Source organism: Felis catus, chromosome B2, assembly GCF_018350175.1.
Source record: "Felis catus isolate Fca126 chromosome B2, F.catus_Fca126_mat1.0, whole genome shotgun sequence".
NCBI lineage: Eukaryota > Metazoa > Chordata > Mammalia > Carnivora > Felidae > Felis > Felis catus.
Window position 1 is genome coordinate 15,477,590 of NC_058372.1, and position 27,922 is coordinate 15,505,511.

General features: G+C 42.8%; 1 protein-coding gene across 5 annotated transcripts; it reads left to right on the forward strand.

Annotated features, from left to right (window-relative positions):
• Positions 1-27,908, forward strand: TBC1D7 (TBC1 domain family member 7). 5 transcript variants are annotated; one of them, XR_006597551.1, is made up of 11 exons: positions 3-216; positions 2,047-2,166; positions 3,166-3,246; positions 6,612-6,799; positions 12,581-12,718; positions 21,009-21,154; positions 22,730-22,859; positions 23,911-24,181; positions 24,805-25,363; positions 26,114-26,247; positions 27,136-27,908. XR_006597551.1 is itself a non-coding variant. In XM_045057108.1 (8 exons), the coding sequence occupies exons 2-8, from the start codon at positions 2,055-2,057 to the stop codon at positions 23,995-23,997; spliced, it is 882 nt and encodes a 293-aa protein (XP_044913043.1). In that variant the 5' UTR covers positions 3-216; positions 2,047-2,054; the 3' UTR covers positions 23,998-24,388. The 5 variants fall into 5 exon arrangements, 2 of the variants coding, with proteins under 2 accessions (XP_044913044.1, XP_044913043.1); XR_006597552.1 differs by having other exon boundaries at positions 25,244-25,363; XR_006597553.1 differs by lacking the exons at positions 24,805-25,363; positions 26,114-26,247.
• Positions 27,909-27,922: the final 14 nt, after the last annotated feature.

Here is a 27,922-nt window from a genome sequence, read left to right on the forward strand (position 1 = left end):
CCGGCGACGGCGGGGGCGACCGGGCGCTGGCTAACAGGGCGCAGGTGGCCCGTAGCCTCCCTCCGCCCCGGGGGCCGCCCTCGGGCGCGCCGGTCCCCGCGGCGGCCTTCACGTCGCCTCCCCTGCCCGCCGGCCGGTCAGCGCGCTGGGCCTGGTTTCCGCCGCCTCCCCCCGGACCACTTAGTCTCAACCCGGGTGTGGTTTCCACTGCTAGAGGTGAAGCATAACAGGGAGAGTGGGACCTGGGGTCGTGGAGCAGGGTGTGTTGACTTTTCCTCAGGTGGACGCTCAGGGGCCGGCGTGTAAATTACAAGATTTTCCTCCGGGAGGACCTAATCTGAGAATCGTGTGTGTAGGTAACGGGCACCGCACCGCCCTGCAGCTGTTTGCTGCTTTTAAAGAAATCCCCGAACTCATTTGGCGTTCTAGTGCTTTGGAATTTTTTAATTTTTTTAATGCTTATTTATTTTTGAGAGAGAGAGAGAGCGAGCATGAACACGGGAGGAGCAGAGAGAGAGAGGAAGGCACAGAATCAGAAGCAGGCTTCAGGCTCAGAGCTGTCAGCACAGAGCCCAACGAGGGGCTCGAACTCACAAACCGCGAGATCACGACCTGGGCCAAAGTCTGATGCTTACCCGCTGAGCCACCCTGGAATTTTTGTTTTTTGTTTCGTTTTTGTTTTTGTTTAAAACGTGTGGTCCCCAAAGCTCAGAACCCTTTAGAATTTCTCCTTTTTAACGAATCTTTCTTGACCTTTCCTGAGACCGAAGGGGTGCAGAGTTTTCGATAAGGAAGACCTTGGCTTGTCTGGAACTCAACCCTCCCTTCCTCGCTGGGGACTTGTCAGGATTTCTAAAACCTGAGGATTAGACTCCTTTTTGCACTGACATTTTAAGTATTTGATTTCAGGCAGTGCAATACTTTCTGAAAAATGCCTTACATCCATTTTATTCTTTTTTTTTTTTTTAATGCCAGCCTAATCTCACCTTTCCCCCGATGTCTTGCAGTCAGTCCTATGAACGTTATTGTGGAAGAACCTGACACCGCTGAACTTTTTGAGTCCCAATGCCAGATTTTAAGTCGTTATTCTGTCTTCAGTTCTGTGGCATCGTTTATTAATAGGCTTCACTCCTCCCCCCTTCTGGTTTACAGTTCAGTGCTGTTCGTCTCTTGTGGGCTCTGATTTCGATAACTGCATTTGGTAGGATTGTGTTTAAAGGAAAACTAAGTGAGAAGCTTGTTTTGTTGTTGTTGTTGTTTTTACTTTTTTTATAGTTTAGTTTTTTATTTCACAGAATGCCCATTTGAAAATATGGCTAAGCAAAAGAAATCACCCGGAATCCTACTACCTAAAGACACATTGCCAGCATTTTAGAATATAGTTTCATTTTTTTTAATGCATAATATTTGTAAAAGCAAAAACAATTCCTAGTGGAGACTGTTTGGTAACCCCTTTTGTATGACGTCTTGTCCTCGTATTTCACTAGTGTTGGGTTTTTTTTTTTTTCCCTTCTTTTCTTTGAACGTGTATAATGGCCAGGAACTCCCATAAGTAAAGTAGGAGCCTTAGTGCATGCACCTTGTGAAATCTATTTTAGCAGCTCAGAGGACTTTAGTTTTACGTCCTGGTTTTTGGCCAAGGAACATAGGTGAGGTGGTGTTAGTTGTTTAAAATGAGACATTTAGGGGTGCCTGGGTGGCTCAGTATTTAAGTGACTCTTGATTTCAGATCAGGTCATGATCTCATGGTTTGTGAGATCCAGCCCTGTTCATCTCTGTGCTGACAGCGTGGAGCCTGCTTGGGATTCTCTCTCTCTCTCTCTCTCTCTCTCTCTCTCTGCCCCTCCTTTTCTCTCTCTCTCTCAAAATAAATGAATAAACATTAAAAAAATAGATAATGTTGAGTCCTATGCAAAGGCAGCCAGTTTATTTTAGTATATTGAATTCGTGGGGAATTTTGAGAAAATCATTGGAAAAGTTCCCAAATTGTCCAGTCTCTGTTTTTAAGCTCACTCTTTCCCTCTCCCTACTCTTTCTCTCTCCAAGAATGAAACATGACTGAGGACTCACAGAGAAACTTCCGTTCAGTGTATTATGAGAAAGTGGGGTTTCGTGGAGTTGAAGAAAAGAAATCATTGGAGATTCTCCTAAAAGATGACCGGCTCGGTGAGTTTTACAAGTTAGATTGAGGTTATTGGGTTTTAGTCGTCCCAGCTGTCCTGAAAGAAGTGTTATCTTGAAAGACATTCAGAAGTATTTGTTACCTGCTGTATCTTTTACTGATAGGATGACAGGTGAATGGTGTATTTTGGGAGAGCTTATGGATTTTTCAAGCTTCTATTTGCTAAGGCTGAGTCGGATGTCTTTGAAAGGACTGTTAAGAAGGCTGTGGTATTTTTTCTCATATTAGACCCATATATTTCCTCTGTTTTCAGAGCTGTTATCATAGCTTCTGGGTAAATTCATAACTCTCCCCACGATTTTTCTCCGATGCAAATACCGTGAGACTACATTATGTGTTGACATCTTAGTTGCTTTGTAGTAATAATAAGGTCTGTTCTGCTGACTAAAGTAAAATAAACTGAACCATAGGTAAAAATAGTACTTTATATGCATAGAATGCTTCTATAATTTCAAAACCGTTTCCCTCCTGATCTTTGTGTTTTAAGCATGGCTGGAATTTGACGAGCACAGGGAATTGAGGTTCAGGACAGCTGAGTGTGGTTTATTGGAGAATGTGGGGATCTAAGGGCTGACCATGCCATTCACTAGCTCTGCTAACTAAAGTCACTTACCTGCTTGGGGCTTCAGTTTCTGCAGCTTTAAAACAATAACTACCCAACAAGCTTTGCAGTGTGGATTAAATGAAATTCTGTAAATAGTAACTACTGCTAATGTGACACAGGGAATGTAGTAATGTATGCAACATGCATCTCCTAGGCTGTGAAGCACTGATTGTTTTCAAGTAGTCAGTTGGTGAAACACCCGGGCTAGAAATCAGACCAGTGTTGCCTTTTCTAGATTTACTGACTGTAGTGGACATCCTCTGGAGAAGTGTCTTACTGTAGTTGAATTAAACAAACAAACAAACAAAAAACTGAAATGCACTTTTGCGTCGTCAGCATAAAAAGTTTCTAACCAATTGTTCTTTGTTTCTTCCTCTAGATATCGAGAAACTTTGTACTTTTAGTCAGAGATTCCCTCTCCCGTCCATGTACCGTGCGTTGGTATGGAAGGTGCTTCTAGGTATGAGACTCAAGAGTTGGAAGATTTATCTTCAAAAATGTTGAGTGATGGGATATTTGTCATTCTTATCAGTCAGGAAAGAGAGGATTCTTCTAGGCCCTTTGCTGCATATTGGGCCTAATGTCAGGAGACTGAATTATTGCTCACTGTGAAAGCCTTTAAGAAGGTGATTTCAGTAGCAGTACGTTAAATATTACTCTAGGGGCGTCAGTAATAATAGAAGAGGAAGTAAGGTGTGTTCCTGAAACAAGGTGCGGGGAGAGCATTGGACTGGAGAAAGAGCTGGCCCGGGCTTCGCTGTCAACTGGGTAAACCTGAGGAAGACCCCGGCGAGGCCTCAGCTCTTGCACCTATAAAATGAGGTTACTGAGCTACATTAAATTAACTCCTAGGTTGTGGCTCTCAATGTGTCATTTCTGTGATTCCCAGCTCTAGGGGGTCTAACTTCCCGATGAGTGCTAGCAGAGTCAGAGAGAAATGGAGGAGTTTTTATTTCCTAGAATCATAAATGGATACATTCCAGTGACGAGTGGCTGAAGGAGAAGGAGAAATGCGCCTGCTCGGTTTCTGTGGGAGAAAAAGTGTATTAGGGGCCACAGGTGACTGGCCTTTTGAGCCAAGTGTTTCTTCCTCGATTTCTGCCGGGCCTGCTGATGCTTATAATACCTGTCCGTTGCCATCCTCCTTTTCTTTCTTCCTTAAACAAACAAACAATTCGAGTCATCGCCAAATTCTCCTGTGAGGTAGGTATTAATATCCCAGTTTTGCAGATGGGGAAAAAAAGACTGCAAGCCTAAATCCCTTGCCTGGGGCCTTCTAGTCTGTAAGTGGCAGAGCTAGGATTCGAACTTAGGTTGGTGGAGCCCGTTTGAAGGTAAGATAGACTGTCGGCCTCGTTCTCTTTCGAAAACGTACTGTATTTGCAGGACTTGAGACATCTGCTGTCCTAAGTCTGATTATGTAATGTGGAGGCAGCGAGCAAGCACAGTCCATTCTAGAAAGTGGAATGCCTTGCTTTGTTGTGCATCCCGACAGTCTTTGAGCACTTGTATGTCTGGTGGGTAACAGTGCGGTTACTGCCCAGAGAGCAGGTATCAACTATTTTAGTTTTTCTTACATCTTGAGCCTTTGTTCTTAAATCTTGGTGTTTCCAGTGGCCATCAAAATAAATGCCTTCCAGGGATGCTGACACTCTTTCTGCTGGGAAATACTATGTGTCTTATTAGTTACTAACACCAGTGGATTGGGTGGGAGACGTACAGTTGTGCTTTGTGACACCTCGAGAGTGTCCAGGCTTGTTCGTCACCCCTGTTTTCCCCACTTGTCTTTACCAGGTAAGTCTTTGTTGTTATTTTTGTGGTAAAGACACTGGAGATTTGGAGCCGCCATGCCGTGTAAGGAGACAGGCTGACTCTTCCTAGAACAGGGGTTGATTACTCAGGGGCCTTGTCAGGCCTGCTGATACCATTTCAGGTAACTATCAGAACTTTAGAACTAGCTCTTTGAGGTTGAACATGGGAGGCACTGTGCTGCCTCAAGTAGTATGAGGAGGGTGTAATTACAGCTGTTTAATCTTTATTAGCCCAGATTTGGAGGACATGTTAGTGTATTCCCTTGGCTTTTGCGGAAGCCTGGTACGGAACTCCAAAGCTAAGGTAGGTGAAGCTTTCTGTCAGGACAAAGAACATTTAAGCGAGTTAGGTTCTGATGTTAACATTGCGTCATGTTAGCTAAAGTCTCTTGTGCTCACCCACCTTTTGTTTTCCAGACTGTTCTTTAGCATACTGTATCTGTGGTGTTTTCTACTAAAAGAGTGATCCTTATCAGATGTACGCTAACACTTAACGCTAGTTTAGTATGTGTTGTGTACTTTCGAAGCACTTTATATAATTTTTTATTCATTACAGCAACTGTATGACACATATTGTTAGTCTCATTTTTCAGATGGAGAAGCTCAGCCTTCTCTAAGGGGAGATTGAGTAAGTGGCCGACAGCCGTCCAGCCACTGAATTGTAGAGTTAGAGTTCAAACCCAGGAACTTGGACTCCAGAGTCCATGTTCCTGTACAGTCTTGTTACATTTAATGAGGCCGGAATAAATACGGTTTTTTTTTTTTATAGCAGAATTTAGAGCCTTGAAAATTCATTGTCAGCGTTTTACAAACCTGTTTGACCCTGGCATCCTTCTTTCCATGCGGGCTTTTAGGGCTCGTGTTGTGCAGAAGACGCTCGGTGAGATGCTTACCCATCCCATTTCCCACCTCTGACAGCTGAGGAAACAAGTTCCCAGAGAGACATTTTGAGAGTCCTGGTGTTCTCACACATGGGACTAGAAACTATGTTTGCTAAAAGCCTGTCCGGTGCTCCTCCCACTATGCTTTTTCCATGCCATTTGTTTGTAAAAAAGATGGTTTTTGCCCCCAAACCTCATAGGTAGGCATGTTTAAATGAGTCAGCATGAAATGGCATCAGAATATGATGTAAGGTGGTCTCATCAGTGAAAATCAGAGATTTCTGTGGTCCCGAAGCTAGGCTACTTTGTGAGCAAGTTTTGATCATCGGGGAAGAGAAGGATTTGATACGTTGGTGCTGGTCCTGAGATGAGGGGCCTGTATGGTTGGCTAGGGCAGCCATAACTAAATACCACAGACCGGGCTGCTTAAACAACAGTTTATGTTCTCTCAGTTCTGGAGACTGAGAAATCCAAGATCAAGGTGCTGGCTGGTTTGGTTCTTGGTGAGGCCTCACTTGGCTTGTAGATGGCCACCATCCCAATCTGTCCCCACATGGCAGAGAGAGAGACAGCAAATGCTATCTCTTCCTTCTCTTGTAAGGGCCGGAGCTCTGTTGGATTACAGTCCACCTTACAGCCTCATTTAACCTTAATCTCCTTCTAGGCGCTGTCTCCACATTTAGCCACACTGGGGTGGAGCTTTAACATCTGCATTTTGGGGGAAGCAGTTCAGTGCATAGCAGGAGCAACATGCAAAAACTGGAGACCGGTCTGTAGGAGCCGAGGGTGGCCCCGGGCTGACAACCATACATTTAATTAAATCATCTTGATAATTGATGTGGTTATCTTGAGTTTAAGTGGCACACTTATTCAAGGGCTTTATGATGCCATTTCATTTCTCTTAAATATCAATGATGCAGGTACCATTGAAATAATGATAGTATTTAAAATTTAAGATTGTTTTATATAGAGAGAATTTCTAAAACAGAATCTGTATGGTAACTAAATATCTGTGTGATTCTAGTCTGATTGTAATGGGCAGCTTCTCACTTGATTCTCTCCAATAAAGGGGGGATTTGGATTTGCATCTCAGTGTTTTTGTACTTTCTTTCCCCCCCTCTGTCTCCATATAGGGATCCTGCCTCCACACCATGAGTCCCATGCCCAGGTGATGTTGTACCGCAAGGAGCAGTACTGTGATGTCCTTCACGCCCTGAAAGTCGTTCGCTGTGTCACTGAGGCCACGCCTCAGGTTGAAGTCTATCTCCGCATGTACCAGCTGGAGTCTGGAAAGTTGCCTCGAAGTCCTTCCTTTCCACTGGTTAGTGGTACTTTTGTTTAACACTTAGTTCAAGTCTAGACTGTCCCATCCTGTTAGCATTTGACTACATCATATTTTACCTTAGAAACTCTCAGTGGCTCTCCTCTCTCTGGGCAATAAAAGCAATACATCTTCCCCTGGCGTTCGTGGCCCTGCACATTCCTACTCAATCTAATTTTTTAAAATACATTTTATTTTGAAATAATTGCAAACTTGCAAGAATACTACTAAGAAACCCTATATACTCCTTACCCAAGTTTCTCCATCATTAATATCTTACCATGTTTGCTTTGTTGTTTTCCCTGTGTTATGTATACATATTTTCTTCTAAACCATATGAAAATAAGATGCAGACATGATATTCCATTACTTGAAATTCCTTCAGTATATACTTCCTAAAGAAAATAACACTCCCCTAGGTCACCACAGTATAGGATAACCATAGTATAATCATTGAAAACAAGAAGTTTACAGTGATACAGTATTAAGATCTGATCTTCAGACTCCATTCACATTTGACTAGTTGTCCCAATAATGCCCTGTATCACCGACCAACAAAAAGTTTTGTTCAGAACTTATCAGACTTTCTTACCAAACTTTCACCCACTAGTTTTAACCTTTGTTGATGATTTAAAAAATATTTTAAGTGTTTTAACTCTTCTTTTAAAAACCATTTTAGAAATAGAAAAACTGGCAAAAATAGTATAGTGTTCCCATGTACTTTCACCTAGTGTCACCAAATGTTTCGTCTTACATAATTATCAAACCCATAAAATTATCGTTGATAAAATACCATGGATCTGGAGACCTTACTGAATGTCCTGCTGCTTTCCTCTTCTGGGTCTAGAATCCAGTGTGGGCTCACAGGTGGCATTTATTGCCACATCTTCGTCTCCTTTCATCTGGAAAAAGTTCCTTGGTCTGTCTGTGATGACCTTGACACATTTGAAGAGTACTGGGCAGTAGAGCGTGTCTTAGTTTGGGTTCATTTGTTGCTTCCTCATGATTAAAATTCGATTATGAATTTTTGGCAGGAATACTGCAGAAGAATGATACTTAATTACTGTTGCCGCTAACTTTGACCAGTTGGTTAAAGTGGTGTCGGCCCTTTTTCTTCAAAGTAAGATTATTATTTTTCCTTTTGTAACTAAGAAGTCATTTTGTGAGGAGATGCTTTGAGACCAAGTCAATGTCCATCCACTAATGATTCCTGCCTGAGGTAACTTTTACTGTGCTGGTTGCCAGATGGTGATTTTCTAACTGCTTTTGTCTTCTGCATTTATTAGTTGGCATTCTTTTATAAGGAAGGGTTTTCCCTTCTCCCTCATTTATTTATTTATGCCAGAGTGAATTTATGGTTTCCTCTTTTATTCAATGGCCTGAAATCCATTACTCCTATTATTTACTTGATGTTCAGCTTGTCTCAGATTAGGCCAGTGGGAGCCCCTTCAGATCGACTCCTCTCTCTTTATGATAAGTTCCCATCGTTTTGAGCATTTCTGTACTTTCCGACACAAAAAGTATTCCCAACCCATCTTGTATTTTCTCTACCCAAGCCCCAAATCAGCTGTTTCCGTGTTGAATCAAGTGTGGTTTTACAGGGCAGCGGATGTTCTCGTGTTGTGGCTGGTGTGTGGGGCTTCTAGGTCCTGTCCGTAGACAGAGCTGGGACACATGTGCACCTTCGCTATATAGAATCACCCACACCCATTCACACACACCTAGGTGTGTTTGTGTGTCTGGCTCTGGGTGTTGGATGCCCCCCGTTGACACTGATCCCTCTGGTTCCAGTCCAGTACCACGAGTGCCTCTAGCCTTCACCCTCCTGTGTGTGCGAGTTCCTTGTCTGACAGTTGCGAATATGAAAGGCTCCGGTCCCCCTTGGTACACTTACTGATCTGCTTGTTCGTCTCGGAACCAGCACTGCCAGCTACCTCTTGGCCCTCACCTGGAGGCCCCAACCTGCTTTTTAAACTTCCGTCTTCGACAAACCTTTACTCCAGTTACTTGGACTGCTTGCTGTTTGTAAAGGGAAAAGAAGCGGAAGAGGAGAAGTTCAGGCAAAGGAATGATGATAACTCTTGGGCTTTGGCTATTTTAATGCAGTTCGAAATTCATTTTCGGCATTTTAACTTTTTGTGTATGTGGCTAAAACACTGCTCACAATCGGGATTTGCCTGCAAGCTGTGCTCGTCAATAAAACATTTTTTTAAGTTTATTTATTTTTGAGAGGAAAGGGTGCATGCCTACGTGTGTGCACACGTAGGGGAGGCACAGAGTGAGAGACTCCCGAGCAGGCTCACACCATCAGTGCAAGCCCGATGAGGGGCTTGAACTCATGAACCATGAGATCATGACCAGAGCCAAAATCCAGAGTCAGATGTTCAACTGACTTAAGCCACCCAGGTGCCCCAAAGCTTATTATTTTTTTTAATTATTTTTTTTAATGTTTATTCTTGAGGGGGAGAGAGAGAGAGAGCGCATGAGCACAGGAGGAGCAGAGAGAGGGAGACACAGAATCCAAAGCAGGCTCCAGGCTCTGATCTGTCAGCACAGAGCCCGACACGGGGCTCCAACCTACGAACCGTGAGATCATGACCTGAGCTGAAGTCAGACACTCAACTGACTGAGCCACCCAGGCGCCCCCCAAAGCTTATTTTTTTCATTGCAGTTTACAGCCTACCAGTCAGTATAGCACTTTGAGAGTTTTGACTTATTCGTTCTCTTTGAAGTTAATAATGTGATTCCCACGGATAGAGCTTAGGCTGTTGTCCACTTTTGTTAAGTTTATCAAGAGAGAACTGAAAATAATTGGAACTCTTAACAAACGTCTTTAAACTTTGCTTACCTCTGACAAAGCGAAGTGGATAGTTCTCTGCAAGTTCTTAAATTATATATTAAATGAGGCTAGACTATCTATTAGTTCAAGAAACCTAAGTGATGGGTCTCATCCCTACTCAGCTGGTCCGTGCTCCAAGCCGACACCTCTACTGCGGCCTGTGGCAAGTGTGACCTCAAAGTGTTGGTGTTGGCTCTGCCCCCACATCTCCCCAGTCATTGAGCCCCACGCAGCCTCTTTAGTATTCCTGTATAGCAGAGTGTGTGACAGTGCTTGACACAGGCCTGGGAACACGGTCGAGGACATTGGTCCTCCTCCCTGGCCTCTCAGACCATCCTGGAGCCAGTGAGCTGCCACATTCGGGAGCCCCCGGCAGAGTGTCCAGTATTGGGTGGGAGTCTCGGAAGGGAGTCTCCCTTCTTCTTTCTCTTCCTCTGACATTAATTAAATGTTAAGAAAATGTTATTTTCTGTGATTCTCTTACTCTTGACATTTTCTAGAATATTAAGGAGTTGAAAGGAGACCTAAAATGAAATGCTTTTATTAAAATAGGAATTTTGGCCATGAATAGCCAAAGCAATCTTGAAAAAGAAAACCAAAGCAGGAGGCATCACAATCCCAGACTTCAAGCTATACTACAAAGCTGTAATCATCAAGACAGTATGGTACTGGCACAAGAACAATCAATGGAACAGATCAATGGAACAGAATAGAGAACACAGAAATGGGCCCACAAATGTATGGCCAACTAATCTTTGACAAAGCAGGAAAGAATATCCAATGGAATAAAGACAGTCTCTTCAGCAAGTGGTGCTGGGAAAACTGGACAGAGACATGCAGAAGAATGAACCTGGACCACTTTCTTACATCATACACAAAAATAAACTCAAAATGGGTGAAAGACCTCACTCAACATAAGACAGGAAGCCATCAAAATCCTCGAGGAGAAAACAGGCAAAAACCTCTTGATCTTGGCCGCAGCAACTTCTTACTCAACATGTCTCCGGAGGCAAGGGAAACAAAAGCAAAAATGAACTACTGGGACCTCATCAAATAAAAAGCTTCTGCACTGTAAAGGAAACAATCAGCAAAACTAAAAGGCAACTGACAGAATGGGAGAAGATATTTGCAAACAACATATCAGATAAAGGGTTAGTATCCAAAATCTATACAGAACTTACGGAACTCAACACCCAAAAAAACACATAATTCAGTGAAGAAATGAGCAGAAGACATGAATAGACACTTCTCCAAAGAAGACATCCAGATGGTCAACCGACACATGGAAAAATGTTCCACATCACTCATCATCGGGGAAATACAAATCAAAACCACAATGAGATACCACCTTACACCTGTCAGAATGGCTAACATTAACAACTCAAACAACAACAGATGTTGGCGAGGGTTCAGAGAAAGAGGATCTCTTTTGCATTGTTGGTGGCAATGCAAGCTGGTGCAGCCACTCTGGAAAACAATATGGAGGTTCCTCAAAAAACTAAAAATAGAACTACCCTACAACCCAGCAATTGCACTACTAGGCATTTATCCAAGGGATACAGGTGTGCTGTTTCGAAGGGACACATGCACCCCCATGTTTATAGCAGCACTATCCACAATAGCCAAAGTATGGAAAGAGCCCAAATGTCCATTGACGGATGAATGGATAAAGAAGATGTGGCATACGTACACGATGGAGTATTACTTGGAGAGCAAAAAGAGTGAAATCTTGCCTTTTGCAACTACATGGATGGAACTGGAGGGTATTATGCTAAGCGAAATTAGAGAAAGACAAATATATGACTTCACTCATGTGAGGACTTTAAGACACAGAACAGATGAATACAAGGGAAGGGAAGCAAAAATAATATAAAAACAGGGAGGGGGACAAAACTCGTAAATGTGGAGAACAAACAGAGGGTTGCTGGAGGGGTTGTGGGGGGGGGGATGGGCTAAATGGGTAAGGGGCATTGAGGAATCTACTCCTGAAATCATTGTTGCACTAGATGCTAATTTGGATGCAAATAAAAAAAAAATCCTGGAATGGAAAAAAGGATATTGGTGGTGGTGGGGGGGGGGCACTAATAAAATCCAAATAAAGCATAGAGCTTAGTTCATAAAAAAAACAAAATGGGAATTTTGATTTAACTTGGAGCTTTTAAGAGGAATAGAAAGATGCTTTTTAGTTTGTTTTTAACACTAAAATCCTTTGGCTGTTAAATCCTAGATGAAAACATAATTTTGTGTACGATATGGTGTTTGAAAACAAAATAGGTTTTAGTAGATTGTAGTTTTTATAAGATTACCTTGTTTAAATTTACTTGAAGGTTTATGTTCATATTTTGAGTATTGACACAATGTTTGAGAAATGCCATTTTTCTCATTCCTAAAATTCTGATTCTAGGGACATTTTAACTTACTAGTTGCTTAAAGACAGAACAAAATTCTAAAGGTATGTATGAATGCTTTCCAATAAAGAAAATGCTTTATTAGTCTTCTTGGAGTCATCTGATTTTTGCAAATTACTGTATTAACAGATGTCTCCGGTTACTGTTTATGATATTTATCACATCCTTTTGGAAGAAATTCTTTTCTAGCCCTGAGAATATTTTTGGGTGGAGAGAGCCAGCACTTTGCTTATGATTTATGTTTTCTTTGATGACCTTAAACGTTAGAAAGTGGAAGATCTCTGAGTGCTTAATCTGAAACTTGGGCAGTCATGAGCACCACTGATCAAATAAATTTCTCTGGTTACCCAACCTTATCTCCGCCTTAGTCTTCTGTTTAGTCATGGACCATGTGCTTTTCAGTTCCACTTTGATTTATTAATGCAGCCTCTTCAAAAGTTAGGGGGTAAGGTTTCATTTTCATCAAAGAAATATGTATTCCTCTCTTCTGCTGGCTTCCGCCCTTTAACCAGAGATTTATTACTAATCTTTCAGGAGCCAGAAGATGAAGTATTTCTTGCCATTGCCAAAGCCGTGGAAGAGATGGTAGAGGACAGCGTCGACTGTTACTGGATCATCCGATGCTTTGTGAACCAATTAAATAACAAGTACCGGGAGTCTTTACCCCAGCTGGTGAGGGATGCTTTTCTTTCTCTTGAGGGTAGCGGTGGACAGTGGTACTAGGGACATAGCCTTACTTCTTGGTGCTGCTGCAATTATGAGCGGACTCTCTACAAACTGTTTTCCGTAAAAGGTCAAACAGTAACTATTTCCCGATGGTCTCTGTGTCTCTGTTGCAAACACTCAGCTCTGCTGTTGTTGCACAGAAGCAGCCATTGACAATGCAGGAAAGAATGGTCGGGTGCGTCTGGCCTGCTGCAGGCCATAGTGTGCAACCTCTGCTCTTTTGTATTCCTTATCCCGGTCTAGAATATACTGGATTTATCTAGGATTGCCTCTCTGTTACTTAAGGTTTACGTTTGGCTGCATATAACGGATAGCCTAAATAACAGAAGCTTTATCTTTTTCTCTGCTGTAACCAGAAGTCTAGAGGGAAGGCAGTCCAGAGCGGGTGCCATAGTGCCATGATATCTGCGGGGACCCAGGCTCGTGTCCTTTTGGTCTGGCATTCTTAGGTGTGACCCTTCTTCCTCCTCTGTTCACAGATGGATGCTAGAGTGACAGCCATGACATCTATGATCTAAGATGGTAGAAAGGGAAGGGCAAAGACCAAAGGGAAGGAGTGGAAGGGACAGCCAGTCAAGTCTGTCTTCCTTGGACAGACTTTCCTTCTGCACCTCTGTTAGTGGCAGGACCGTGGCACCCGGCCACCTCTGTCTGCAGCAGAGGCTGGGATCACATTGTGATCTCCTGTGAAAACAGGATTCTGTTACTGAAGAAGGAAAGGTGACTGGATGTGACAGAGGCAGCCTGCTGGCGGCTGTGCTCTGACCCGCAAGTCCAGAGAATTACGGCCACTTGCTCTGTCAGCATAAGCCAGTGGCTCTTTGCCATTCTCTTTTTCTAGTTTTTTCCTTTATTTCTCTCATTTATAAAAATGAGTGTCTTTTTCTTTCCTTTTCTTTTCTTTATTTAAATATAATTTGTCAAATTGGTTTCCATATTGAGAACAAACTGAGGGTTGATGGCGAGTGGGGGAGGGGAAAGCGGGTGATGGCTGTTGAAGAGGGCACTTGTTGGGATGAGCACTGCGTGTTGTATGAATGTCTTTTTCTTAAATCAGTGACTTGTTCCATTAGAAAATTCTTTTGAAATCAGTGACCGTGATAGTGGCTGCAGGGCCAGATGAGGGGGCGCTGACGGAGGCCGACTGAGCCCCGAGGATAACTGTGCTAACTACAACAGTTACCGGGGCAGTTGGCAAGACCCTTCAGCTTTGTAGAGCACTGTTACAAGAGTATCTTCTAGATTTCAGTTAAGTAAAATTTGATTTTCAGAATTTTAAAATTTAATTGACTTAGTTGATTTCAATAAAAATAATTCAAGCATGGTGAGGGAAGCATAATGTTGGCTGCCCAATTAAATCAAGAGATCCAGATTATACCATGATTTCATTAGCTTTTCTTATTTCGTATTGGAGCAAATTCAGTAGCATTTTGCTAGTTTATGTTTAAAAAACTCTTTATTTTTTTTTAACGTGTACTTATTTTAGAGAGAGAGAGTGCGCGTGCAAGTGGGGGAGGGATAGAGAGAGAGGGAGACAGAATCTGAAGCAGGCTCCAGGCTCCAAGATGTCAGCAGAGAGCCGGACGCGAGGCTTGAACTCACGAGCCATGAGATCATGACCTGACCCAAAGTCGAATGCTTAACTGACTGAGCCACCCAAGCGCCCCCCAGAATTCTTTATTTTTGATAACACAAGTAATAAGTACATTCTTGAAGTATTAAACAATCTGGATAAATCCAGTGTTCCCAAAGATCTGTACCAATACCTCCTTATCCCCTACTTTCTAAGAAGTAAATATTGTCATTAGCTCAGTGTATATATCCTATACTATCTTACGTACATTAGGATGGATGGAATGCATCCATGCACACACATATGTATACAAATATATACACATATGTCCATGTAATGATTCATGTATTTATTACATGTATAACTTTAAAAAATACATAAATATTATAACATTGTTCATATGGTGCAACAATTTTTTTTTTTTTTTTTGACTTAATGTTTTGGAATACTTCTCCATGTCAGTGCAGATCGGTAGTGTTCAGCCTTGACTTCCTATTAGCGCCACCTGGGAGCTTTTAAAAACTTACCAGTGCTTTTCCTCCACCCAAACCAATTAAGTCCGAATCTCTGGGGGTGGGTGGGGCTCAGAATTCTATGTTTTAAAAAGCAGCAGGTGATTCTCGAGTATGGCTAGGGTTGAGAGCCACTCATCCAGAACCACCTTTTTTTTTTCCCCTCTTAAAAATGTGATATTATTGCCTGTTAAGAATTTGCCATATTTTAATATAACAGATCTGTGTTGACAGTCAGCATGCCCTTGTATATGATCCTTTAAACATATATGTTTTTGTAGGTCAGGCACCTATAAAGGGATTACTCGGTTGAAAGATGTATTTAAATTTTTTAATTGCCAGGTTGCTCACCCAGAAGGCATATCAATTTTGCTTCCCACAACAGATTAGAAGATTTTCTGTTTTCCACTCCATTGCCAATACTTGATGGTATCAGTTTCTTAAATTTTTGTTAATCTGATAGTGAACATGGTCTCCCATTTTAATTTACATATCCTCATTTTCTAGTGAGGCTGGGCAGCTTTGCATATGCTTATTGGCCACTTGTATTTGTCCACCTTTCTATTTTGTTTGCATCTTTCTTTTTAATTTGTAAGAGTTATTGATATGCTCTGCATATTTATCCCTTGTTACATATGTTGACAATATTTTCTCCCTGTCATACAGAGATTTTTCAGTGTTGATACAATTGGATCTGTCGATATTTTTCTTTTGCTTTTTCTTATTTAGGAAGCCCTTTCTAATTCCAAGATTAAAACACAGGTTTTATTTTGAAATTTTTATTTATTTTTTTAGAGAGAGAGAGAGAGGGAGAAAGCATGCTTTGTTTAGAGAGAGAGAGAGAGAGAGGGTATGTGCCAGTGGGAGTGAGGGGCAGAGGGAGAGAGAGGATCTGAAGGAGATGCCATGCCCAGCATGAAGCCTGATGCAGGGCTCGATCCCATGACCCTGGGATCATGACCTGAGCCAAAATCAGCAGTCGGATGCCACCCAGGCACTCCTAAAAAACAGATTTTTAAAAAACTTTGCTCTAACTTTTAAAAATATTTATTTATTTAAATTTATGTATTTATTTTGAGAGAGAGCATGAGCAGGGGAGGGGCAGAGAGAGAGGGAGAGAAAATCCCAAGCAAGTTCCCCACTGTTAGCACTGAGCTGGATGCGGGGCTCGATCCCATGAATCAGGAGATCACCTGAGCCGAAATCAAGAATCAGATGCTTAACCAGATGCTTAACCGACTGAGCCACCCAGATGCCCCTAAAAATATTTATTTATTTATTTATTTATTTATTTATTTATTTATTTATATTTTATTTTATTTTATTTTATTTTTTAAATATAGTTTATTGTCACGTTGGCTAACATACAGTGTATACAGTGTGCTCTTGGTTTTGGGGGTAGATTCCCATGGTTAATCGCTTACATACAACACCCAGTGCTGATTCCAACAAGTGCCCTCCTCAGTGCCCATCACCCATTTTCCCCTCTCCCCCACCCCATCCTCAGTTTTTTCTCTGTATTTAAGAGTCTCTTATGGTTTCTCTCCCTCGCTCTCTGTTTGTAACTATTTTTTTTTTTTTTTACCCTTTCTCCCATGGCCTTCTGTTTCTCAGGACCACATATGAGTGAAAACATACTGTATCTGTCCTTCTCTGCCTGACTTATTTCACTCAGCATAATATCCTCCAGTTCCATCCACCTTGTTGCAAATGGCAGGATTTCATTCTTTCTCATTGCCAAGTAGTATTCCATTGTGTATATAAACCACATCTTCTTTATCCATTCATCAGTTGATGGTCATTTAGGCTCTTTCCATAGTTTGGCTATTGTTGAAAGTGTTGCTATAAACATTGGGGTACAAATGCCCTTATACATCAGCACTCCTGTATCCTTTGGGTAAATTCCTAGTAGTGATATTACTGGGTCATAGGGGCAGATCTATTTTTAATTTTTTGAGGAACCTCCACACTGTTTTACAGAGTGACTGCACCAGTTTGCATTCCCACCAGCAGTGCAAAAGGGTTCCTCTTTCTTCACATCCTCGCCACACTGTTGCCTGAGTTGTTAATGTTAGCCATTCTGACTGGTGTGAGGTGGTATCTCATTGTGGTTTTGATTTGTATTTCCCTGATGATGAGTGATGAGCATCTTTTCATGTGTCTGTTGGGCATCTGGATGTCTTCTTTGGAGAAGTGTCTGTTCATGTCTTCTGCCCATTTCTTCACTGGATTATTTGTTTTTTGGGTGTGGAGTTTGATAAGTTCTGTATAGATTTTGGATACTAACCCTTTATCCCATATGTCATTTGCAAATATCTTCTCCCATTCTGTCAGTTGCCTTTTAGTTTTGTTGTTTCCTTTGCTGTGTAGAAGCTTTTTATCTTGATAAGGTCCCAATAGTTCATTTTTGCTTTTAATTCCCTTGTCTTTGGAGATGTGTCAAGTAAGAAATTGCTGTGGCCGAGGTCAAAGAGGTTGTTGCCTGTTTTCTTCTCTAGGGTTTTGATGGTTTCCTGTCTCACATTCGGGTCTTTAATCCATTTTGAGTTTATTTTTGTGTATGGTGTAAGAAAGTGGTTCAATTTCATTCTTCTGCATGTTGGTATCCAGTTCCCCCAGCACCATTTGCTAAAGAGACTGTCTTTTTTTCCATTGGATACTCTTTCCTGCTTTGTCAAAGATTAGTTGGCCATACATTTGTGGGTCCAATTCTGGGTTCTTTATTCTACTCCTTTGGTCTATGTGTCTGTTAAACCTTTTAAAATTTAGTCCTTTAATTTGTGAAGGGATTGATTTTGTGCCTGACATCAGACTCAGATTTGACTTTGTTTATTGGTTGTTAACTGCAATAAACCTTTTTCCACTTCCTCTTTCTGTTTGACAGTTATTAAGAATGTGCTTCATGCCAGGAAGTTTGCTTTATTAATGAAACTTAATTTTAACGCACATCTTTGTTTTTATGGGTGAGGAAACTGAAGCACAGAGCAGTTAACTACCTTCCCCAAAGTTAAACAATTAGGAAACAGAACTGCCTACCATTTACAGTGTCGGTTCATTCTTATTTTTCACAGATCTGAAATGCCACCTTTATTATACACTGGATTTTCATATATACTTCTATCTCTTTCTGGACTTTTTTTTCCCCCCCTCAAGCTATATGTCTATTCCTGGGCCCACACCATATGAGTCATTTAATATAGCTTCCTAGTATGTTTTGGTACCTGGTAGGGTAAACTCCCTCATATTGTTGTTCTGTTTCAAAAGTGCTCTGGCTATGCTTGAACTCTTTTTGCTTTTTAGAAATGAATTTTAAATCAGCAAGATACTTAATGCCTCCTAAGTTGATTTCTTCATTTTCAAAAGAGAGGTTTATTTTAATATGTATGTTTATAGTACCCAGCACATAGTTTTAAATTGTTATGAAGCTTTTTTTTAAAGTTCTTCAGAATGTGTAAGAAAAGTTAAATTTCCTTTGCGTTGCTGTTTGATTTACTCATTTACTTGAACTTTTCTCTTTATTTAAACTGTGTTTGGTCTACCTTAAAATTTGCATTACTGTGGTTAGTCAACCTCTTCTTCCTGGATTTTGTTAAAGGAGAGTTTTTATAATCTTTCCTATCATCATCAGGTTTTTGTTACCAACTAAAGTGGTTATCACAAACCACAGCTTGGTTTGTAATCCTAGCGAAATGCATATGCAATGGGCAGTGATGGGTTTTTGGCATCAGAAGACAAGACTCGATCTGGTGATGACACATTGATTATGTTGCGGTATTCTGATTCATAGGCTTACATCACAGCCACTCCTCTCTACAAGCTTTAGGAATTTCTGCTCTTTGACAAGGTCTCTCCAGCAGGGAGAAGAGAAACCATCCTGTGATGTGGATGGCCTCCCTCGTTAATCTCTTTTCAGAGCAGACTGTCTGTAAGCCATCTCAGACTTAATTGTGTGTAGTCATTAAAGTAAGTGAGTTTCCTTTCATTGCCATTGCTGTGCTTGTTAAGCCAGAGAGTGTGCAGGTGCGTGTGCACACAAGCTGGGAGGGACAGGAAAACAGTCGGATGCTATACGATCTGTACATTATCAGTAGTGAGTATAAGTGATCTTTATATCCTTCGTTATCCTTTACCGTATTTTCGAGATTTCTTATAATGAACATTTTATAAATCAAGAAAAAATGTTTAGAAAAACTTAATAAGACTGGCAAAAAGATGTACATTGAGTGGTTATCAACATGTTGACAGGGACGCCAGGGTGGCTCAGTGGGTTAAGTGTCCGGCTTTGGCTCACGTCATGATCTTGTGGTTCATAGGTTCGAGCCCCGCATCGGGCTCTGTGCTGACAGCTCAGAGCCTGGAATCTGCTTTGGATTCTGTGTCTCCCTCTCTCTCTGCCCCTCCCCATTCATTCATTCATATTCTCTTTCTCTCAAAAAAAGATGTTGATTAATGTATTTCAGCATTTCATTTAATTCATGATATTCATTTACTCATAATTCTGTGTTGAGTGCTTACAATGCTGAGTAATGTTCTAGGTACCAGAGAACTAGCAGTGAACAAAATAGATACACAGGCTCTGCCCTTAGTGAGCTGATACTGTGGTGAGGGAAAAGGTAATGGTTTAAAATTTTCACTCCTCCCCATCTATTATTTGTACTGACTTTTAGATGAGAGTTTCTTTGCTATGGGACGTAACATATAAATGCGTGATATATGTGTTTTCATCCATGTTTGTGAAAAAACATTCCATTGGCAGAAGCAACGAAAATTCTAGAATAGGATTTTAGAGGTGAAAGGCGAGGACAAGAGTCCTTTGACTTGTACTTCGGAGAAAAGCTTCCGGTTTTGGGGGAGTTGTGTGTAGTGTTCTTGAGAAGCTCCAGGAATTATTAGGTCATGTAGGAAAGTTGGTTAAACAGAAAAAACTCGAGATCCCCTGAGAGAGGAGAAAACTGGGCCCCATATTAATATGTGGGCCTCTCTTTGCCTGGTTCGCTCCTGTCATTCTTTATAAGCCAACTCACATGTCACCTTTCTGGGAGACTGTTGATGGCTTCTAAAAGCTGGGTTAGGATTCCCACCTCGACGTGTCCAGCATCCTGTGCTTACCCCATGATAGCTTTATTACATGTTTGTCTCAAGCAGACTGCAAGCTCCTCGGAGGCAGGGGCTTCATATTTTCTTTCACTCTGTTCCCTGTATGTAGCATAGTGTTTGCTGTAGTGAACATGGTAAGCGATATGAATTACTTCTTTGGCTGAGATGCAGATATTTAGGAAAATAAACATTTGTATTTGCTTAGGTGATATGGGATGTGGTGGTTTTTTTTTTTTTTTGTTTTGTTTTTTTTGGATAGGGAATACAGACTTCAGAGTTTGCAGAGTTTGACCCCCAGGCTCCATTCTTGGCCAGCGGACTCTAAATGCAGCAGCTTGTGCAAGGTGGATTTGGCTGGTCTGGGAGCCAGCTTTGTTAGCTCTCCCAGCTCCTAGAATTGGCTGCTGCTTGACCTTCTGTGGGAGAGGCTACCAGATGGAATCCAGGCTCTTCGTTCCCTTCCCGTTATTTCTCTGCCTCCTGAGAGTTCTCCTGCACGTGGGGTTCAGAGTTCCTCCTGTGGACGTCTCTTGTAGGAGTGTCTTTGGCATGGTGCACAGCAGTGCTCAGCATGGGTCGGCATCGGTGTGGCCAGGGACGGGTGGGCCCGTTTCACATCCAGCTCTTTTGGTCTAGTTTTTCCGAACCCCGTCTCCCCGCTTTGGTCCCACTCTGTTTCTCTGATCTTACCCTTTCCCCTTCCCCCTTTTTCCGGAGTATATCATCTACTCTAGAGCAGCCAGGAGTGTCATGGGCCGTTCTTAGTTCCCCAGAACAATTGAATTTTGCTTTGGACTTTGACCATCAGTTGAACCTTATTAGTGCCGTTAGCATTAGGGTAACAACCCGGAAAACCCCTGAGCCCCAGATTGTTGATTGCTCTGATGGTGCTGACCTGGGAAACCTGCGTCACTAATGACTTGGATGAGTCTGAAATTTTGTTTTCTAGCACTTACTTGCAGTCAGCATGTACATTTTATTCACCACAGGCTGTAAGATTGGGTAATGTTATGTCACAGGAAACGAGTAATCTCTCTTCCTCTTTAATCACTAGCCAAAGGCTTTTGAACAATACTTGAATCTGGAAGATAGCCGACTGCTGAGTCATCTGAAGACGTGTTCTGCGCTGTCCAAACTTCCTTATGATCTCTGGTTCAAGAGGTGCTTCGCAGGGTGCTTGCCCGAATCCAGTTTACAGAGGCAAGTATTTCATGGATGTTCTGAAGGCCTGGAGTCAGAGAAGGGTCCTGGTTTTTCACATGATCAGCCTTCAAAGTATGAATTTGCTTTAGGACAATACCATAGTTTGAAGCGAACTTCTTTGGCAGACAACAGAGCAACACTTGATTCTACTTATTATTTGTACAGTTAGAAATACTACGGGGTGTCTGGGTGGCGCAGTCGGTTAAGCGTCCGACTTCAGCCAGGCCATGATCTCGCGGTCCGTGAGTTCGAGCCCCGTGTCGGGCTCTGGGCTGATGGCTCAGAGCCTGGAGCCTGTTTCCGATTCTGTGTCTCCCTCTCTCTCTGCCCCTCCCCCGTTCATGCTCTGTCTCTCTCTGTCCCAAAAATAAATAAACGTTGAAAAAAAAAAATTAAAAAAAAAAAAAGAAATACTAGAACGTTAGTAATATTAATCTAATATGAATACAAATTGATGTTAATGCTGGAAATATTAGAATGTAACATTAGAAGACTTGAAGGCCCTCAATATGCTAGATGCTGTAGGTTATTCACATCTGAAACCGTCTCTAGGAGTATATATGGATATAGGCTTTCCTTTGCCAGAAATGTGGGGGATCCTAATCCCAAGCAAACCTTCCTATTTCTTAGTTCCATCATGGCATCTTTAAAGTAGGCGAAGGCAGGCAGAGAGCTAAGACTCAAACTCCGTTCTCATTCAGGTCAGATACGTGCTGCCAGTAGTTCAGAGCCCCGGGCCTTGCCGCTCAAAGACCGTGTGAGGTGGTTGGGAGGGGAGGTGACATACAGAGGACATCACAAGACAGTACGTGACTAAGCACAAAGAGTGTAACACCAGCTTGAAGAATTACCAGAATAATTGTGTTTAGAGTGGTTGAGATCAATAACTAGCTCCTTAAGCTCTTAGAGAAGTTTTAGGAATTTGAACCACTGGAACCGTTGCACCAATCTTATTTCAAGTGATGCTTTTGTTTTCCTTAGTATTTAATGATTATATTAGTATTACACAATATTAGTGAAATCCAAACTTTGGTTTAAGACTTTCCTTCCCTAGGGGCACCCGGGCGGTTCAGTCGGTTAAGTGTCTGACTTCGGCTCAGGTCATGATCTCACGGTTCATGAGTTTGAGTCCCATGTCGGGCTCTGTGCTGACAGCTCAGAGCCTGGAACCTACTTTGGATTCTGTCTCCTCCTCTCTCTGCCCCACGCCTGCTCACACTCTGTCTCTGTCTCTCTCTCAAAAAATTAAATAATAAACATTAAAAAAAAAAAGACTTCCTTTCCCTAAAATGTCAGTTTTAAAACATTAGGGAATGGGTGTTTCGTAGATCCCTTGCAGAGCAAGTACCTTTTAGTGATTATTCCTTCTTCCCTTTCAGTGCTAATTGTGTCTGAAATAAGTTTCCAATGGCTGATTTATTTTGTTGTTTTTTTGATGATTATTTCATTATAGCTTTTCTCTGAAGTTTATACTTAAAAGAAGTAATTTGGTTTAATATTGTAATTTGAGATGTTTAGCTAAACATAAATTTCACACTCAAATGATTTTATTGTATCTTTTTGTTTTTATAGGGTTTGGGATAAAGTTGTAAGTGGATCCTGTAAGATCTTAGTTTTTGTAGCTGTGGAAATTTTATTAACCTTTAAAATAAAAGTAATGGCTCTGAACAGTGCAGAGAAGATAACAAAGTTTCTGGAAAATGTAAGTATGCTTTTTTCAAATTTGATTTTGAATCTAGAAAGGAAGTCGTTTGGGAAGCCAGATTTTTTTATTGCATCACATTCTTTCTCTGATATTTTTACATTATAAGAAATACTTTTTCCCCTTGGAAAAGTTTAGCTTAAAGTTGGTCTGTGGATTACAGTTTGCATTCTCTCTTTGGGGGATGATGGTCTGAGCAGTGAGACCGTTGTTGTGTGCACTGAAGACTAGAGTCTCCTCCCCTGATGTGACTCTCAGAAGGCTTGTTGAGAAAAGGAAGAGGTGAGGTCTGTCATGTGAGGCTGAATAATCCTTTTTAATGGAAAGGAAGCTTGATGGTTTTTGGGCGGGGCTGGGGGGGGGGTGCTTGTAAGCCTTTTCATTACTGTTACTGTCTCTGGTTGAATCCCAGTTGGGTTTGTTAATGTGCTTAAGTATATACTTAGTGCATGTTGGAAAAGGTCTAAATGAATCTCTGTGTATCTTAGAATAAATAAACTTAACTAGGCGAGAGGTAGAAGAGATTCATGGATGAATGAATCTGGATGAATTTCACTGGACCCCAGGTCTATTCTTTTTTTTTAAATTGGTCACTATTGACATTTGAATAGTGGCCTAGTAAATAGTAAGTACTAAGTGAACGTGTGATGAGTAAATGAATCATCAGCATTGTATTGGTGGCTAACAGTGCCAGGGCCCATACTAAGTATTTCTCATGGATTCTCCCATGTAATCCTAAACAGCCCTAGGAAGTGAGGCTGTCGTTTGCCCCATTGTGGAGATGGGATGTGAACTCAGGCAGCTTCGGTAACCTGCCCAGGGGCACACGGTGGGCAAGGCAGGTTTTAAACCCAGGCGGTCTGTCCAGAGCTCCTTAGTGTGTCCTCAGGTGGCCCGTGAAACAAAGATCCTGGCAGCAGCCTTTTATACGATACTCTCTGGCAAGTAGTGGAAACTCCGGTGGGAATTAAGTGCTCTGCCATAGTGAATAAGGGACATGATGAAGTTATAAACCCTGAAATTTCACAGAGACTGGTTTGCTTGTCCACAGATTCCCCAGGACAGCTCGGACGCAATCGTGAGCAAGGCCATCGACTTATGGCACAAGCACTGTGGGACCCCGGTGCACTCAGCCTGACCACTCCCAACACGTGCACGGCCTGCCAGGTCCCCCCTGAGCAGTGTGCTCTCGGGACACGGTCTACTAAACTCATTGAAAATAGGGTTCTGCTTTGGCACCAAAGCATCATTTTTTCCAGTAAAATGATTTACGACACCTGGTGACGTTGTGTTGTGGAGCAGCATCTTTTGGGTGCACAGAGGTACAAAGTTCAACTCTGGATAGCATTTTAAAAGGGTTATTCGAAAATGCCTCTCTGTTTGCAAAGCAGTTCAGTCAGGGTGAGCGGGTGTCACGGTAGGCAGTATAGAAGCAAGCCCGCCCTGCTTCTGTCTCATTAGCACCACGCTTGTTACTTTCTAAGGTCTATTTCTGGAATAAAGAACAACTTCCTTTTGTTGACAGCTCAGATTCGGCTTTCGTTCGTGCAGTACTTGTTGAAATCTAAGCCGGCTGCTTTCTGAGGCTTTGTCTTGCCAAATCGGTTTAAATAAAAGCCTTACTTTTTTTTTTTTTCTCAGTTTCAGTTGGAATGAAACAGTTATTGAACAAAACATGTCTAAATTTACCTACTAGGAGAGAGAGTGCTTGCTGATGTCCTGTTGGACTCCTGCTTTTTCCTGATGGGTCATTCAATGTCGGGTGGGCTTTAGGGAGCATTCTGCCACCTAGAATTGGAATATGAGAAGTGGCAGGTTAAGTAAGGTTAACAGCTAACAGGCCTGGGCCATATTGTGCCACACGATGGTGACTGTTCATTGAGCGGTTACGGGCATTGAGAGTGGGGAGTGAGACGAGGCCCTGATTCAGCTGCCTGACCTGCAGGAGCCCGAGGGGTGAGTTGGACCCTGTACCCAGAAGAGGAGGGAGACCATGAAATTATGGAGCTGTAATTCGGACAATTCATTCCTTCCCTGGTGTGTAAAATAACTGTTGGGAAAAAACTCAGAAGGGAGTCGAGTTGTTGAAACCAGCTGGTACTTCTGTATAGTAACATATCCAAGAGTGTTTCATTTTTAAAACAAAAAAATACACCCAGAAGAAAACTCCTTAAAGCAAAATGCTGCCTACAGTTGATGCTTTGCATTCATTCAGTGACTGGCTCTGCCCCCAAAGAACTTTCCAGCCAGTTGGAGATCTGAGAGAAAACATGTAAGAAGGGATTCCTGCTCCAGTTGTCTACTATTTGGTGATTTTGGGGGATATGTGAAATTCACAGACAAGTCCTATAACAAAAATAATTTTATTTCTATTTAATTTATAGCCGCATAACATTAGTACAACTTTTTAGTAAAATACAGATTATAAAGTGATAGTAGATTTCAACTTCAGAAAAAGAGGAAACAAAGAATTAGCAACCTCTCAACAAGAGGATAGTTTCAAGGTATGTGCTCTTGCTTCATCCCGGATTCTGGGGGAAGACTAGCATGCCATAGAGCGGGTGTTTGGGGGGGGGGGGAGAGGGGCACAAGGGGCGCCTGGGATTCTTGGGAGGAAAGAAGCTCAGGGGGCAGGGGTATTCCTCTTTACACCTTAGGGGAGGGTCTAGGTACACTGAAGGGAAGACTCTTACTGTCCTACGAAGGGATCAAAACAGAAGTATTCTGCAAGTATCTTCTGTCACAGCAGGTTGGACAAACCTTTCTGGCTATGGGCTGTGGCCTGGGGGATTTTCTTTTAAAGTGAGTCAATCTGATACCATCACCAGTTTTCTTAGAAAGCCAAATGGCTCATCTCAGCAGCAGGGTTTTTTAAGGCCCCCAGTGATAGAATAGGTGAGGGTCCAACTTCATTTTGGTATCAGAATTTTATCTTGCAGAGAGCCTAAGTATTTTGAAAACGTTTCTGCCCACTGCCTTTGGTGAGAAGGACAGCTCCTGATGAAAATCTGCCCATATTCCCATTATTCAAAACTTTCTGCCAGGATACTGCAGAATTTCCCCTCTGTTACAGCCCAGGGTTCTTGTAACCAAAACTGTTTCAGCTAATACGTGGGGGCTCTCCCTCCCTGTCCCTTGGAAAATTAATTTAACATTGTTTAGGCTTAGTCCTTCCCTTCCACAGTGTCTTAACACACACACACACACACACACACACACACACACACACACATTCATTCATTTATTTTTTACAGTGTCTTCATAAACATAGAAGAAAAAGCTCTTAACTCTGCTCTGCTAGGAGATACTGAGGGCCATTGGACGGTTGGGTGTGTGTGGCTTCTGCCTAATAACGGATGGAATCAACACATTGTCCACGGGCTTGTGGGTGTGTGTCTGACTTTACCTCAGTAAATGGGGTCTGGGTTCATTAGAGTGAAGTGCTTTTGTTGTTAACGGAAAGTTTGCCTGAAAGTCATGGGGGGACCCTCAAGTCATAGGATGTGTAGGAAGAGCCCTGAAGGCCCCCATCCTGTTACATGCCTGCCGCCATGTCTTGACTTACATAGGAGTCCGTCCTTGGTTCTGACTTGTCCCCCATCACGTGGTCGTCACGTCCCCGCTCTGAGGGGTTGATTTGTTTTCTCCCGAAAAATGAAGGATCTGGAGGGAAGTCCATGAGGATGAGGAGGGCAAAAATAGAGCATATATGCCCTGGACTGGCCTCTTGCTCCAAGTGACGGCCTCTGCCGGTGCCGTGAGATTTCAAGCAGGAGGCGAGCCCAGACTTTGGCAACCAGAGGCGGCCTCTGGGAGGCTGGGCGTGTGGGCAGCCGGTGGGTCCTCTGGCTCAGCGTTTTGCATCTGCCGGTGGTCACACAGGATAAGCCGCTTTTGTCTTCAGCTGGATGTTCTGGGTTTGGAAGGGCCAGAGGACACTGTCCTTTGCCTCGCCAGAGAGGGGACTGTGGGAATTTTTGCAGCAGGAGTCGGCGTTCCCCCCGGTGGATGAAACAGAGCTGTTTCTCCTTTAGACGCCGTGCCAAATGAAACTGCTTGTGGCTCTTGGCAGCAGCCTCACCTCCCTAGGTCTGCTGTTGGCTTCCCCACAGTCAGCGCCAGGTTGAGTGGGAGGGAGGGCTGTGGGAAGGAAGAGGGGTGGTCAGAATGGAGGGAGCTGGGGAGTTTCCTGGAGGACCACAGGGTGGGGTGGGGATGCCTGCCTTTCTCCTGCTTTCCTGATCAGCTCCTCCCTCTCCTTTTTGGTTTCTTTCAGCCTTGCCTTCCGGAGGTTAAAAAGTAAGTGGACAGTTAGTTGCCCGGTGAGGTGAGGATTCCCCACCTTGCTCCTGGGAGCCGGTCTTACTGTAGGGTAACCACAGGAGGAAGCTGGAGAATGTGATCCGAGAAGAACATGGGAAAAATCCTTCAAGCAAGCAACTTGTCCTGAACGGGCAGAACTCCAAATAGAGTATCACAGTGGGTGCTTAGTGTTCAGACCTCAGATCCCACCTGAAATGGAGGTACGAACGTGTCGTTTACCAGGAACTTGTGTGCACACACGCCAGGGACCGCAGGCTCACACGCTCGCCTCTTGCCTCTGACCCCCCTGTTCGGTCCCTCCCGCCGCCCTCCTTCTCCCGGAGGGTTAGCAAGTAGCAACCTGGCATTTGTAGCTTTGGCGTCTCTCTTTTCCCACCTCTGCCTGCACTCGGGACTTAATGCCGTGAAGGTTTGTGAGGGAGGCAGCGAGGAGGAGGAGAGCTTTGGACAGTTCACTTCCAGATGTCAGAAGGCTGCCCTCAACGCCGTGACGAACGTCCGTCCCCACCTCCCCTTCCTCCCCTTCTCCCCCTTCCTTTCTGTTTGGTTCGTTTACTTTGCTAGTAGTTCTCATTCAGTCATTGAAATCGGTATGAACACACTCCTAATTATGGGCCAGGAACTGAGCCGAACTGCTGAACGAGTCACGAGTCACGGGGTGTCTGACCTCTTGGAGATTTTAATCATGTGGGGAAGACAGATACGAAATTAAACAAGCCCAACGCATTGTGTTCTCTTGG